The sequence below is a fragment of the Herpailurus yagouaroundi genome, unplaced genomic scaffold, assembly GCF_014898765.1.
Source record: "Herpailurus yagouaroundi ecotype Mexico unplaced genomic scaffold, PumYag 162, whole genome shotgun sequence".
Lineage (NCBI taxonomy): Eukaryota > Metazoa > Chordata > Mammalia > Carnivora > Felidae > Herpailurus > Herpailurus yagouaroundi.
In genome coordinates, this window is record NW_024412403.1 from 35,017,586 (window position 1) to 35,034,553 (window position 16,968).

Sequence of the window (16,968 nt, forward strand, 5' to 3'; positions counted from 1 at the left end):
ATTCCCGCACAACTGAACTATTTAAACAAAAAATGCCAGAAATGCTGTTGAATATCTCAGAGCACTGAGTGAGATGCTACATAGCACTCAGACATTTAAGAAAAAAAAAAAAAAAAAAGAAAGAAAAGAAAAAAAAGAAAGAAAGAAAAGACAAAAAAAACACACTTAAAACCATTTGTGTTTTAAGGGCCTGCTCATTATTCATTACTGCCTATAGTCTTATGAATATATATTAAGCCAATCTAAAATTGTTACAGCAGTGGCAATATTTTAATCATGCAAAATATTTTCTTGCTCTGTGATTCATCTTAAATTCCTGGGTAGAAAAATGATGCTAAATCATAGGCTCTTTATTGCCAGTGGAGGTGGGGATATGCATCTGTCATTATCACTAAATCACAGGGACTGTTGGACAGTGTTTAACAATAAAAAATGATCAAAAGGACCTCTAGATAATGTTTAAACGTATTACTATCATCTTGAAACTAAAGAGGGCTAACCTGGCAATGAATGTACATTCACTTTGAAGCTATAAAAACAAAAGTAGGACCTATATTAAATATGAAATTGTTAGTAGGATTATCTCTGCTCACATAAAAAATAGCATCATTAAATTGTAGTATAGAGTAAAAACACACATACACACACACAGAAAAGAAACATGCTTACATCTGTTCAAAGTCATTGTTGTAGATCTTATATGAGAAAACCTTGTATATTTTAACACATTTTTCTTTTTTTTAACCAAAACATATATAACCTGGAAAACCAGGTTGAGATGCTCTTATTTTTTGGTCCAGAAATTAACCTTTATATATAAATTCTTGATGGAATGTGACATTTAGCTAATCCAAAATTAAGTCCTTTGTTTTTGTTTGTAGCATAAAGCATAGCTTCTATTAAGCACAGTGTTACATAACCATGCTTCAAAGGCTTCTGTAAACTAAGCAACGCACAGCAACCTCTCTGCCTTCAGCAATCACACTCCAGTGAATCATCCAAGTGACCTTATTTGCTCATTAGAAACTCTGTGTACAGGTTGCAAATGTCAGAGTCTGAATTTACATCTTAAAAAGTACATCTTGCGGCAGTTTAATGAAAATATTTCAAAGATCTCGGGTCAGCTTCAACTATTTACTCATCTGTTCCCTTTGCTTTAAATATTTTTGGCTGGGATTCACATATTTTTCACAAGCCATACTTCATGATCACTCCTCTTAACATTTCAGGATTGTAACAGTTTAAAGCGCCATGTGGAAAGGAGGCCGCCCATACACTATTGTTTCCGCCCCCGTCTCAGCATGGTGACAAATAATTTAAAAACATTTTATTTTAGTGTTGTTCATGCTCTCGGAACCGTGTGAATCTGCACATCCCAAGACACACACATTACAAATAAGGTGTGGAGGCTTCAAGTTGACTCTGAATGTTATACAATAACCTTAAATTGATGTGATGCCTTGAAGGAGTTTGTTTGGCTTTGGACATGGAATGAGGACACATTCATATTCTACTTGAGAATACAGAAAAATTCCCTCGACTGGAGTATGTACATGTTACTCAGGGGTTATGAGGAAGAATTTCTGGGAAAGAACCTTTGGGGGTGATGGCGGGATGCTGAGGGAAGTTAGTTGAAGACAGAGAAGCTTGCCTATGCTGTGAATTTGTGTATAATTTTCTCATGCTACCTACTGCCCCACAGAACTATATGTAAATTATTTCAAGCATTCTAGAAATAAGTCATCATTGGCAAATACCACTATTGCTACCGCCCCTAACCACACGTAGGCACCCATGAACTGAAAGAGGCACCATGGCATAGTAGAAAGGACATGAGCTTGGCAGTACACTGCTCAACCTTTATCAGCTGGGGGCTGCAGGGAAATTAGGCAGTTACTTAAGGGCCTGAGTTTACTGACCTGCAACATGAGGCTAACATAACCTACCTCATAGAGCTGCGTGGGATACGAAACTGGATATTTATTAAAAATGCCCAGGTAGGGCACCTGAGTGGCTCAGTCGTTACGCACCCCACTCTTGATTTTGGCTCAGGTCGTGATCTCACAGTTCATGGGTTCAAGGCCTGCACTGGGCTTTGTGCTGAGAGCGTGGAGCCTGTTTGGGATTCTCTCTCTGCCCCTCTCCTTCTTGTGTGCCCTCTCTCTCACTCTTTCTCTCTCTCTCTTAAACAAACAAACAAACAAACAAACAAACATTTAAAAAACATAAACAACTTTTTAAAAAATGGCCAGCAAACACAAGGTCCTCAAAAGAGGTCCCCTAGCATCCACTCCTTCGTATCACTCAAAATGTGGTATCATCATTTGTGTTATTCAAAATGGATTAGAAAGAACAGTTTGTCCTTGGGGGCTTAGCAGTTTTCCTTTTGATTCAATGCTGATTTGATGACATTCTAAGTGAAGAAATGTGATGAAAGACAATAATGATTCTGATAATATTAATGACACTATGTTTTTTTTTTTCTTCTTTCTTTCTCTGCAGCTAAGCAATATTAAATCGCAGGCAAATATGACAGATTAAGTAAATGTTTTTTTATCTTCCTAGGTATGAAATGTGTGACCTGCCTACTTGTCCGGTATATTGAGATCTGAGTTCTGCATCACCCGCATTGCTATTTACTAATTAAAGAATGTTGGTGGTTAAAAGACCAATGTGAGACAGTGTATAAGCAAAGGGTATTCACTGGTTTTTTGTTTTGTTTTGTTTTTAATTTTCTGGAATACGGCTATAGACTCCTTTTGCAGAAACATTACTATGTCCCTTAGCAGTACCATTAAGACCACATTTCAAAATCTTAGTGATACACATCAGACTTCTCTTTTAGCTTTCCGAAATGTATCATCTTATTCTGAAGTGATAGTTAAGGGCATCCTTAAAGTGTTTCTTCTACTTTGCCTGGCATTGTCCCCAAAATAGTTCACCTTACAACAGTTTCTTGGGAAGACAGTCACCACCTATTTCTACAGATTTGAGTGAAAGTTGATGTCTTGCTATTTGATAGACACACAGGATATACCGGTTCAAAAAATGGAACTTGCTCAAGGATTCAGACATGTTACCTATTCGTGGTTTATATTTCACAGTGACAGAAAAAGTTCAAATGATGTCTTTAGAAACTTTAAGTTTGTTCTGGCACCAAATCCTACTTTGCAGGGACTTAAAAATTTGATGAATTTCTTGACTTGATTAATATAGCCAATCTTGCCACTGTGGATTCTTCACAGTGAAAATCTGTATTCAATTCACTGGCTCAGGAGTCGGAAATACCGATGGCACAGGACAATTCGGCAAAGTCAGAAAACACAGCATAGAAATCCTAATTTTTCTTTTTTTTGTACTTTCCATATCTGAAATGATTCTACAATGCTGAGCTACAATGTCTTTTAAAGGTATAGGACTAAACTCAGAAAGATGAAAGACCGAAAAGAAATGAGACTTGTAAAATGCTAAGGATAATAAAGAGAACTCTTAAAGCTAAGCTTGAAACAATAAGAGCTGAAAGAAAGCACAGATGTATCTGCTGCTGATGGAAGACGGTATGATTGTAACATTAGTAACAGAGAACTGTTGTCTTCCCCATTAACAGGTTAGAGGCAAAACCCAAAACATATATTCCAGAATTCCAGAATTCTAAGCATCATCATTGAAATTCTAAATATCATCATTGAAATTCTAAATATCATCATTGAAATTCTTCTAAACATCATCATTGAAATTCTAAATATCATCATTGAAATTCTTCTAAACATCATCATTGAAATTCTATGTACCTCCATTTATTAAAATCCCATATGAAAACTCATATTTTACATACACATATATATATTTTTTAAGTAAGCTCTGTGCCCAATATGGGGTTTGAACTCCCAACACCTAGATCAAGAGTCACATGCTCTACTGACTGAGCCAGCCAGGTGCCCCTAAACTTATATTTTCTATTCCCCTAACTGGTTACTCCACCTTGCTTTGCTATCCTAAATAATTATACCACTACCATTCTTCCCCTTGTTCAAAATGAAACCTTATATTTTCTCTTCTACATCCCAAGTCCAAACAACTGCTGAGTTCTTTCACAAGAAAGCAGTTCTATCCTATTGTCATTCCTTCAGCTCATGCCCTAATTATCTTTTACTGTACTGTAATTTCTCATAATTAATATCTGTACTTTCAATCTGTTTCCTCAAGAAAGCTCTCTTACACACTGGGTACATGAGAACTTTTCCTAAAGCATACATTCTTATCAAGTAGTTCCCCAGCTCAAAAACCTTCAGTGACTCACTATGAAACTATGGAAAAAAGTCTAAACTAATTAATATGGCACTGAAATCTTCTATTAGGTGATCTCAATCTATCTTTTTGGCTTTATCTCTTAGTATTCCTTTTTAAGGTCATCATTCTCCAATTAATTCATTGTGCTATTCATTAAGCATGTTCTATGATTTCCAACAGCTGAGATGGCCTCCCTTACTTTTTTTCTACAATTTTCTACAATTTTATCCTTTTCTCAATGTCCAGGCTTAACAGTCTTTTCCTTAAATGAGTCAATCCATCTATCAATTTCTCTCTCATACTCTTTATTTTTTCTTTTACTTATCTCCTGTCCTCCCATGGAACCTTCCCAGTCACTTCTCATTTACTGCATTATGCCTTACAACCTAGTTTGTTTTCATGCATCTCTTCTCCCCCACTGGCTTAGGGTCAAGGACAGTTGCTTAACAAAGGCTGCAGTAGATCCCAAGGGTACTGTAAATTGTAAATGTATTTTGGCTTGATTATAAAAATTATATTTTGACTGTATTTTTATTATATCACATTTTCAGGTATAGAAAGATTTAGTGTAGGGCATTAGCAGTTTGGGGCTGAGAAGGGTCATGTTATGAGTTGCTATACATCTAGTATTTATTTGCATTTCTTTACAGAAATGGTGAGTACATTTGCTTCTTGGAACAGTATAGCTATTCTTCAGTGCAGGTAATCCCATCACATTGATGGGAGCATTTTATATGTTAACTGGGGCACATCTGGGCTAGTAGTCACAGCCACAGCCATCTCTCCTATGCTCTGAAGTCATGTGGAACTGTGCTCTGCTGGGAAGGAAAAGGGCAGGGAACCATCGCTCACCACACTCAATGTCACGGAATAGCACAGGGTAGTGGTAACTGCTGTGGGCTACTTAACTAGATAGCACTGTCCTGTTCTTCACTGTTGGGGAAATGGTCTGTCTGGGTAACCACTTCACTTCCAGAATCCTACTTCCCGAGTCCACTTTCTACTTCCTGGAAACCCAAGGTAGTTCTCTTGATCAATAAGCCAGTTATGGTGATATAATTCTACCTCCCAGAAATGTCTTCGAGGATGTGAGACTGAATTCTGGTCAACAGAAAATAAAAGAAAATTTCCTAAAGTGACTTCATTCTTAAAAAGAGGAAAAAAAAAATCTATTTGCCTTATGTTGTGTCTGCAGGTTACGTTTGGAACCATAGCTGTTGTCTTATAACTATAGCAGGTACCATCCTGTGGACACTGCTGGCACCTTGAGAGTTGAAAACAAAAGGAAAGAATGAACCAGGGAACTTCGTGATATTGTCACAGTGCAGGGGTCACGCTACCTCAGGGCTTATTATGTGGCCAAATACATCTTCCTGACCGTTCGAGTCAACTGAATAGGGAGTTTCTTATACTGTAGCTAGAGATACCCTGACACATCGGACTTCATAGCGGCACGAGGCACCTGCTCAGGTGGCAGATGGTGATCACTGGTAGGACTTCAGGGAAGAAGAACGCTATTTACACGGCCTGCTTCAAAATTTGTGTTGGGTTGTTGCGAGGTCCTGAATCTTTTTTTTTTTTTTTTTTTCATGGATCTGGTAAATCATAATGTCCTTAAAATACACTGCACTTTCCCTTTTGCAACATTTACCACACTTAAAATTCCTAACATTTTTATTCTTCACTAGTTTAAAAGCTCCATAAGGGCGGTGAGTGTATCTGGCAGGAGAACTCCTGTATTTACGGGACCCAGCAAAGCGCTGACACACCAGTGTTCAATAAGCAGACACTCGGCAAACATCTGGGAAACGAATACATGAATGGCTAAATGAACATCAGAAACATTCTCTCTGTCATTTCCTTTGCTCACACTCCTATGCCCTGGTTCCTCACTGGTTCAGGCCTTCAAAAGTGAGCTATGTCCTGCACTGGAGGAGACAGGAAAGAGCAAAGGGAAGGAAGCCATCTTTATAGCTACCGTCTCCATCCTCGGTGCAGAAGGGGAAAGGAGATGATTCTCAAAGGCAACTCACAGAATATTTTCCTAGAGAAAAACTACGGTCATCTCCTGAAGTGCATATGGGATCAAAATATCATTAAAAACAAAATGTTCAGAATCATACTTTTTAGAACCAGGATGAAGCTTAGGATTGATTCAGCATAACAGAGCTGAGCCAAGATTTACCAATCAACTATTTCAAGTTCCTCATTTTTCAAAAGAGGAACCGAGAGCTACTGTCACCAAGATCAGCATTAGTCTTTCTTAGTTTCTATGATGTAATAAATAATTGAAAGCAGACAGTAACATTCACTGGCAACAAAAAGGATATTTTCCTGGCAATGTTGTTCCAACTCGGTAATCAGTGTAGCTCTTGCTTGGATGAAAGTTGAAAATAAAAACAAGGCCTGCTCTCTCAAAAGCGATGATCTTATTGCCTTCGTGCTTTTCACTCACATAGGCCTGCAAGAATTAACACATGCATCACATCTAAATAATACCTAGATGCTGTTATAAGCAGATTATGTATTAAAAAGTGTTTTGGTCTTTATTGATAGCCCTGTTAGCTATTAAGTCAACAAGTGAAAATGCCAGTCCATTATGTTTTTTAATATGTTGCAATAGTGTCATATCAAACTGTAACAATAGTCTCAAAAATGGCTTAAAGTATACAAATCTCACTAGCTATAGACAACTTCAAACAAAGCATAGATGATTAACATTGTGGCTCAGGTTTTAAGAACACAGTATGTATGCTACATGTAAAATGTGTGTGTGTGTGTGTGCACGCGCGCGTGCACACGCGCTCGTACGCATGCTGGATCTGTTTACAAGTGAATTTTCTTTAAGACTTTTAGTCTCCAGACTAATGACTTAAGCTACACAAAATTACATTTAAAAATAAAATGTAACATTGTTATTGTACCGAGATCTCTGAAGTTGTAGTTATCTTAAAAACTTTACATTATTGCCCACCTTTGTCAGATTCAATGGCAACATAATGTTCTTTACAATGTATCTCTTTTTTTTCTAATAAAAGAGAAGGTCTAAAAAGAAATTATATCTACAAGGTCTCCCATGTTATACATCATGTTTTCAGTAGGCAGTGAGAAGCCTTGGCTTTTCCAACACCACCCCCTTGCAGCTCCAGCTTTGAAAGGACTTATTTCCATGCATATCAGCAGAGCCACTCTTGGTAATTCAGCAATGTGAACTAAGACTCTAGAGTAAACAGCATGCCTTTTGGTATTCAACATTGTTCCTGTTGAAAAGGAGCATCATTTTGCTCTCTCTTTTGGAAATTGCATTACTAATAAATGTGATTAGGGCATTCGTGTCATGTAGCCAATCTTAGTGAATATATAAGTACCTTTGTTCAACCATTAAAAAAAAAAATCATAGACACCAAAGTAAAAACACATCAACAGTAATTTCAAACAGCACCAGTAAAAAGTAAATGGATTATAAGTAACACATACTATATGCTAATTTTTGCAAGGGAAAAAAGCCTGTATAAAATTTGCACCTGTTAATTACATTTTCTAAAACTTATTGAAAACGGGGACTTTAATTCCAGAGGAGAATCAAGCTCATGAAAAATACAAAACAGCATGCAGGTGTAATGGCATCTAGTGAGATGACAAGTTAGAGCAGTAAAGAAGGAGGGGCGGGGGGAAGAATAAAGAACTCTACATGTTGTCCGAGTAGTCTCTTTATGCAGCAAAATTATTTATATAAAGAAAAACAGTCAAAACAATTAAGATGTTTCTACAGCAATTTCCAAAATGGACTCCATGCCGAGCTTTTGTCATTTATTTTAACCAAATGAAATAAAAATTACTAAATTTAAACAGCAACAAACTAAACAGGAGAGTAAACAGGGCATTATGTTTAAGATTTTCATTATCTATCGGAGAGACTTCAATGACATGTTTTGACAACCCGAAGTATGTTACAGGGCACTACACACTGAATAATAAAGTGCTGTTTAAAAGATCTGCATATAGATTTAAATCGATTGCCATTCCAAGCATGTACAACATTGGTGACTAAAACATAACATTTAGAATAAAGAGCTTACCTGTGGAGCTGAAAGCCAACCACATCTTTCTTCCAATTTATTCATATCCCTGTCAAAGTTATTTAGGAACTTATAGCGAAGGAGGTCATCATCAGTTAAATGAAACTGCCTTCTGGCATAATGGTAGCTCTCATTATTTCCTTTTCTTGGGAAGTCTAACCATTCAGGATGGCCAAATTCATTACCTGTGTGGAAGAACACATATAAGCCTCACCCAGTAATATTAGCATTTCTTCCTAAGGTGACTAACTAATTATATCTGTTAAAGTCCTTAAAATCAGTGTAGGTTATAATTTACTATAGCTGCACCCTGTGAAGGATGTACAACCCTGCTTCAAAGACAGCACAGGGCAGCACAAAGGGTACCGACCGCATCTAGACCCAGAATTTCAGGGTCTGGTGTTAGTCTGGCCACATAGCCCTTGCAACCTTTGTAACATACCTTTTCCTCACGCAAAACTAAGACCAGTTATCTCTATCATACTTATTTCATCTCTGAAATAAACCCACTAGCTCTAAGTAACTTCAAAAATCTGTTTCCATAATTTCTGTAATCTGTACAATGCTTTACAATTTCCAAAGGCTTTGAAGGCACATTATATTTTGATTCTCAGTGGGAATCTTTGTTATATCCATCTCACAGATGAGAAATCCAGAGCGTTGGACAGTTAAGAGAATTGTCCAAGCTCGCACAGATAGTAAGTACAAAAAACAACTATTACAAGTTAGTTCTTCTGACTAAAATCCAAAGGTTTTAATGAGGTGCTTTCTACCTCATCTCCACATTAGGCAAGTACGTTTTAAACTTCAGGTGCCGTAGAAACCCAAGTCTTCACTCTTTTATTCATTTTTCCTTATTTCTTTCTCAGATCCATGTGTTACCGTTAGATGTATATCTTTAATTTCAACTGCGTGTGTGTGTGTCTGTGTGTGTGTGTGTGTGTGTGTGTGTGTGTGTGTGTATGCATGTGCTTACCTAGGACACTTGATTTAGAACATTTAAATATTATTTCTCACTATAATGATGAGAACCAGAAAGTCAATACACTTGAAAAATGAAATATAATAGTAACACCCACATATTCTTCATTCTCAAAATTGAATTTAGATATTGGTTGTCTAATAGATTGGCCCTTATTGTTTTCCCCAAGGTGGATTTCTACTTTACAGTTTTTTTCCCTTAAAAATTAAATACTACTTTCCAAAATTTACTTTCATTTGCCACTTTAATGCTGCAATTTACTGAGTCACAAGTTTCTCCTTTGTGTTAGAAAGTACTATAGCCAATACGAGTGTCCTACTTTAATGAAACTAATACAATGATATTCCAATAAGTAAAAACTAGGAAACTAGGATGCAATTCAAAATGATTTACTGTAGACTTGCTTTAAAATGGTAACCTCGGGGCGCCTGGATGGCTCAGTTGGTTAAGCGTCCGACTTCAGCTCAGGTCACGATCTCGCGGTCCGTGAGTTCGAGCCCTGCGTGGGGCTCTGGGCTGATGGCTCAGAGCCTGGAGCCTGTTTCCGATTCTGTGTCTCCCTCTCTCTCTGCCCCTCCCCCGTTCATGCTCTGTCTCTCTCTGTCCCAAAAATAAATAAACGTTGAAAAAAAAATTAAAAAAAAAATAAAATGGTAACCTCTGCTAAGAAATGCTGCAATTTACATTTAACTGTTTGAGACCAAAGTCATTAAAATAAAAATAATATCCAAACAAATATATCTATAGCAGTTTCATAACAAACTGTCTACAAACATTTTGCTGAATTCTAGCATTTCAGTCTAAATATTTCTTACTATTTTGCCTGCTATGTGAAGAGGAGGGAACTGGATTTCTGATTCTATGGGTCTATATTTACTTTAGGGTATCTTCAAGTGACATAAGGAATTTTCCTCTGCCGTGCTTAGGAGTCCTGCTTAGGTCTGGAGACTGATTCACAGCAGTCCATGGGGTACCTGCTTGATCATCCATTTAGTTGGCAAACTCATGCACCTTCAGAATTGTAGTAGAGCACATTCTTTACTGATAAGGAAGATACTGCCAGCCTGGGGGAAATTAGATGTCTAAGTACTAGTGAGATTTCAACTAGTGGAGAACTTTGGAAAGACTAGAAATGACAAGATGTAGCTAAAGTTTAGTAGCCTACATATTGGATCCAGCCTTTCTATAGGCACAATACTTTTACTTTGGTATGGCCGTGATCTCTGGGTAGACTACAATATTAATCAGCAATTCCTTTAGCCTTTTCTGGGGAAGACTTTTATATCATTGCCAACATGATTATCACACAGAAGCAGCAGCAAATGCTTAATGTCTCTTATTATCTGTCAGGCACATGCATTGCACATGAATTAATTCATTCCATCTTCAACAACACTAAAGTAGGTAGTATTACTGTCCCAAGTTTATAAGTAAGGAAACTACAGCATAGAAAGTTATTAAGTAGAGGGACCTATGAACCCAGACAGTCTGGTGTCAGCACCCTGACTCTTAACTCCACCATATTGTCAGAAATAAACACCAGGGAAATACAGTGCAAAGAATGACCAACCTCTCCTACATGGACAGATTCCAAGCTAATGGAATGCCATGCACAGATGCATTGGAGCGAGAAGGTGAGATGTAGTGAAGAGTTGGTCTAGCCATGAAACAGGGTTAGTGGCGGGGAGAAGTGGGACAGACAGGATTAGGTTAGATTAGGACAGGCCTCATAAAATTAGGACCTTACATTACAGGCAATAGGGAACTAAAGGCTATTTTCTAAGTTGGGGAATGAGGAGTCCAAATGCATTTATTATTAAAATACCTTGACGGTGTGAAAAAAGACACTGGATATTGGGGATAGTTGAATAGTACAAAAACTAACATGGAATCCAAAATATAAGGTAAGAGATGACAAGAGGTAGCAGGAAGAAGGAAAAGAATGATTCAAATTCATTTCATGTACGCTGTTGATGGGAATGTAAATTGGTACAGGTACTGTAAAAAACAGTATGGAAAAGCAGAATTATACTATATGATCCCATAATTCCACTACTGGGTATTTATTCAGGGATCACAAAAACACTAATTCCAAAAGATAATGCACCCTATGTGTATTGCAGCATTATTTATAATACCCTAGAAAAGGAAGCAACCTAAGTGTCCACTGATATATGAATGGATAAGAAAGATGTGGTGTGTGTATGTATGTGTGTGTGTATAAAGTATAGGAGTATTATGCAGCCATAAAAAGGAAGAGGTTATGCTATTTGTAACAACATGGATAGACCTAGACGGTGTTATGCTAAGTGAAACAAATCCAACTGCAGAATGCAAATACCATATGATTTCACTCATAAGTGGAATGTAAAAAACAAAACAAAATAAACAAAAAACCCTCAAATCAACAAAAAGCGGAATCAGCCTTGGAAATACAGTAAATAAACTAAAGATTGCTGGGGCACAGTGGCCAAAATAGGTGGCTGGAATAGGAGATAAAGGCTTCCAGATATGGAATGAAAAAAATCACAGGAATAAAAGGTACAGCATAAGAAACATAGTCAATGATACTCTAATAGTGTTGCATGGTAACAGATGATAGCTAAGCTTGTGGTGAGCAGAGCATAATGTATACATTTGTCAATCACTATAACACCTGAAGCTAATGTAACATTGTGCGTCAACTGTACCCAAACAAAACAAAAGGAAACAAACAAAAACACAAATGACATTTACGAGGTGGAAAATAACAGGATTTGATGACTGCCTGATCAATGCAGGTTGTAAAGAAAAGGGAACTCTAAGGGTGGTTTTAAAGTTGCAAGCTCCGTTGACTGAGTAGTGCCAGCATTAACTGCACTAGAGAAAAATGGTGACAAAGGAAGTGTGTGGGAAGGAGATAATGAGTTTTTTGGCATGCTAAATTTAAGAACTGAAGAATACACAGGCATCCGTGGATATATAATAACATTGATAAAAATAAGGTACTGAAATTCAGGAGAGAATTGGGGGTGAGGACCAAGAGTAATTTGTTAAGGCCTCACTAAGAAACAGTAGATATATACACAAAAGGAAAAAGGCCCGTGGACAGCATCCTAAGGAACTGCCAGCAGAAGATTAATTAGAAAAGACTGAGGAACAATGGTTACCAAAGTAAGAGGGACATCCAAAGAAATATATCAAAGGCTAAGAAGAGTTTCAAAAAGGATGGTCAGTGACAAATGCTATAAACTAAGAAACACTAAAAAACCAAAACAAAACAAACCACAAAACGAAACAAACCAAACAAACAAAAAAACAAACCAACCCAGAATTTGCTATATTACCATCCATTTGGTATAGGAATAAAATAATGTAAGGCTGTGCTTTTCCATCTATAGTAAGCTCCAGAGGAGGTTTATAGATTCCAAGGAAGCTTATTAAAAATGTCCATCCTCCAGATGAACATTCAGTACCTGATTCATTACCTTTAGGCACAGTCCCAGACAGGAATCTACATTTTCTTCAACCTCCCTGTACTGAAAGGAGGTGGGCTAAAGGCCACACCTGAAGGAGAACAGGGTAGAGATTTGAAAGTTCTTTACATGTCTAAGTAAAAGTTATGCATTATCATGCCCATGGACACAGCAACACTTGTGTTTTAATTCTAGTGAGCCGCTTGTATATGAATGTAGGCAATCTAATCTCTCCAGTGCTCAGTTTCCTCGTTTGTAAAATAGGATAATATGTTTCATAAACACTCTTTTATGATTCAAACATGGTAAATGAGGTGCCGGTCACAGGGTCTGGCAGTTATCAGCTTCTAATGTACAGAAGCTTTCATGTTACACACGTCTGCGCATTACTGATGCTGCTCAGCAAAGAATCACATAAAGGGCAATACATGAGAGTTATAATAAAGCTAAAAATCTAAGTGAGGGAACTGATTCACCCTACTCTACAGCAGACATACAAGTAACCAGGATGAATTCAACAGGCAACTAGTTAGTTGACTCCTCTTATTTTTCATGGTACAAACTTATTCCTTTCTTTAAAGTACTGAAATTCTACACTGATGCAATTATTCTTTTTTTTTTTTTTTTTTTTTTTTTAAGTAGGCTTTATGCCCAGCATGGAGCCCAATGTGGGGTTTGAACTCAGGACTCTGAGATCAAGACCTGAGTTAAGATTAAGAGTTGGACGCTTAATTGACTGAGCCACACAGCTGCCCCCTTTATTCATATTTTTCATAATACAAACCAATTTCCCTAAGCCAAGTGTTAGTGACGTTTAAATTATCTACTATTTTAGACATTTAAAAACCAGAATTTAGTGTGAAAATAATTTTGCTATAAGACACCCATACAGATGTGGTAAACCAGATGGCTATGTTAGGAATCCCCTCTCTACTTTCTTCCTTTGTTATTTCTACCTGTTCATTTTGTAAAACCTCTGAATATGTTCTCAAGGGTTATACATATACATATATATATATATATATGTACATATGTACATATGTATATAGGGTTGTTATATAAAAAATATAATGGCATATATACTACACATATACTATATATAGCATATATATTTATATACTATATTTATCATTTACTATATAAGTATACATAGTATACAGTTGGTTACATTCCACTTAAAATTAACATTTTAGGAACCGTCTAAAACTAGAGTTCTGCTTTAGCTGGAACACTATTGACACTTGAGGCTCCCGTATCTCCTAATTTCTCCCCAGCTTTCTAGAAAATGTGACCTCAGGTTATAGCCTCTGTTGCTTGTTATCTTTTCCAACTGCCTTAGGTAGACTAAGAAGGTGAAAGTATAAATTCTCCACTGTATGGTTTAGTTTCTCTCTTAGAATTCCTCCTTGGCAGTATAGTTTTCATCAGTATAGAATGGGATGGTGTTTGACCAAAACTACTGAGGATGGTATGAACCCATTTCATAATCTGATTAAAAGCTAAGTACCTGGTCCCCAGAAACACACACACACACACACACACACACACACACACACACACACACACACTGGATATAGCCTTAAGGGCTTATGAATTCCATTCAAAAACTGATACAATGTGAAATCACATTATCATTTACTTCTAACATTCTAGCATGAAAATCCACATCCTTATAATCTAGAACCTAAATAAGGATTTAAGAGTAGCACAATTACAATGAGGTAAGGTATACAGATTATTTAGAGGAATACAAGACACATAATATGTGACAATAAATATTACTTTATTATAGTATTATACTTTCTTTTATTATGGAAGTAACACACTCATAGACACATTTTTTAAAAAAAAAACCAATTACACACACACCCACACACATAATCTAAAATCTTATGAAATAACCACTTGCTATGGTCTGAATATTACTGTTCCCCCAAAATTTGTATGTTGCAATCCTAATCCTCAATGTGATAGTATTAGGAGGTAGGGCCTTTGGAAGATGTTTAGGTCATGAGGGTGAAGCCCTCCTGGATAGGATTAATCCTCTCATAAAGAAGACTCCACAGAGCTCCACTGCCTCTTCCACCAGGTAGGGATAAACTAGAAGTCTGAGAACGGGAAGAAGGTCTTCATTTGACCGTCCTGGGACTCTGATCTTGGACTTCCAAACTCCAGAAAGCATGAGAAATACATTTCTGTCGTTTACAAGCTACCGGCTCTGTGGCATTTTGTTATAGCAGGCCAAGTACACTAAGATAACACTGTTCTCTTTCAGTAAATATTTTATTTATTTTCATTTATATCTATATCTATAATTGTATATCTGTATCTCTATATCCATATAATATAAACATCCTCTCATCTATCTTATCTCCCTATAACTTGTTTTGAAGAAACATAGACTTCTATGCTATTTTGAATTTTAATATAAGCATTCTCCATCTCAAGAAGTATATATCTCTCCAGGATGGTACTTCCTTATGTGTATACAATGCAATTTTATTTAACCATTTTCCTCATGTTAGTCATTTTGGCTTTTTTTTTTTTTTTTTTTTTTTTTACTATTTTATTCTTATAAAATGTGAGCAATTTTATAAATACATCTCTGTACACTTGCCTGGTATTTCTCTCACAAAACTGAATATGTAGAATAGCTGTTGAGAAGGTAAAAAGCAGATATGATTCTAAGAGAAAACATTTCCCAGGTTTTGAATATGACTAATTATTTGAAGACATAGGCACAAATTAACAAGCTGTTACTGGAAATAATGTTCACCACACACCCAAATTATATTCTTCAGTGCATATGTTTAAAATTCTACTTTAAAAGTATTTTTAATCATTTGAATTTAAGATTTCACTTTATTGTGCTCTAAGTCTTGTTAACTTTAAACTTTCATCTCTTTAACAGCATATTAAAAATTATTAACAATTAATAAAAAGCAGGTTACATGAGGTCAAATTAAGTACTTGAAAAAATAAAAGACAAAGATGAAAGCAAGACAAATGTTTGGTGTCATAATCCAATTTAGGATTTTTTTTTATGTATTTTAACTTTTCACTTCATTTACCCTTTATAAGTATAAAGTCACTACTTTAAAAAAAACATTGCAATAGCATATTTATATATTATGGAAAATGAAATTGAATTTCTAAGTTAGAAAAAAGAGTCATTTAAAAAAATTCAAGATTTAATGAAGACCCTATTCTAGTAGAGAATTGTTTATTAATCTCTATTAGAGACTAATTTAAATTTTCTGAAAATCTCCTGGACAGGCTTCTTTTTAAACCAAAAGATAGAGAAAGTTGCATACAACAAAGAAATAGATAGAAAAATTATGTTAGTGATTGCAGACAAAACATTCTACAGGGTGGCTTTTGAATGTTATCTCTGTTGTAAATGAGCTGACAAGGGGCAAATTAAGTTTAATGTAGACAAACGCAACATTAAATTTCATATTTGGTCCAAAACTGTAAACACAAGCATAAAATAAATGGAAGCAAATCACAGAAAGACTTTCAAAGTGACCTTGGAATAATAGTGAACCATTCTCAGACTGAACAGAGAAAACTGGAAAATGCCTGTTAGTATCTTACACTAGCTCACAGCTCACAAACCTAATGAAGAAAAATACTACCATTAAAACAAGTTAAGAATGTTCTTCTCAGCTATGGTCTACAAATTACTTAGGAAATGTGGCAGCACTTGAGACAGTACAGTGAAATATGGCCACCCAAATAAGCTTATAACTAAGGGCTGCTGTATATAAAGATGGATAAGAAATCTAAATTTATTCAGGTGATGGCACAAAAGGTAATTGATTTGTTTTAGCACAGATAACTTGATGGACTAGTAGACACATAATATGAATAAGTATTTTAATTTAACAAAATAAAAATAATGTATGTATATATACTTCCAAATCATATACAAATGTTATATATATATTCATATATAACATATGTATATATTCCTCCATGAATGCAACAAGCATTTGTAACTTGGAGTTCATGTATTGCTAGGGATTTCCTGATATTTCATGCAAAATGTTGTATGCATATTCATCTGTGTGTGTTTCTGAGGAGAGAGATGTTTCCTTCACATTCTCCGGGAGTCTGAGTCTTAAAAAAGGTATGAATTGGGCGCCTGGGTGGTGCAGTC

At 36.1% G+C, this 16,968-nt stretch overlaps 1 protein-coding gene across 3 annotated transcripts in view; it reads right to left on the reverse strand.

Moving 5' to 3' along the window:
* Nucleotides 1-16,968, reverse strand: part of GBE1 (1,4-alpha-glucan branching enzyme 1) — a 289,276-nt gene that overhangs the window by 43,658 nt on the left and 228,650 nt on the right. For all 3 annotated transcript variants that reach the window (XR_005793231.1, XM_040484218.1, XM_040484217.1), the window contains exons 13-14: nucleotides 8,370-8,554; nucleotides 6,621-6,751 (exon numbers count right to left, since the gene is read on the reverse strand). Coding sequence is in view for 2 of the 3 variants with exons in the window: in XM_040484218.1 (XP_040340152.1) it covers nucleotides 6,621-6,751; nucleotides 8,370-8,554 (316 nt within the window). In the remaining variant the exon portion in view is untranslated. The remainder of the gene's footprint in view (nucleotides 1-6,620; nucleotides 6,752-8,369; nucleotides 8,555-16,968) is intronic.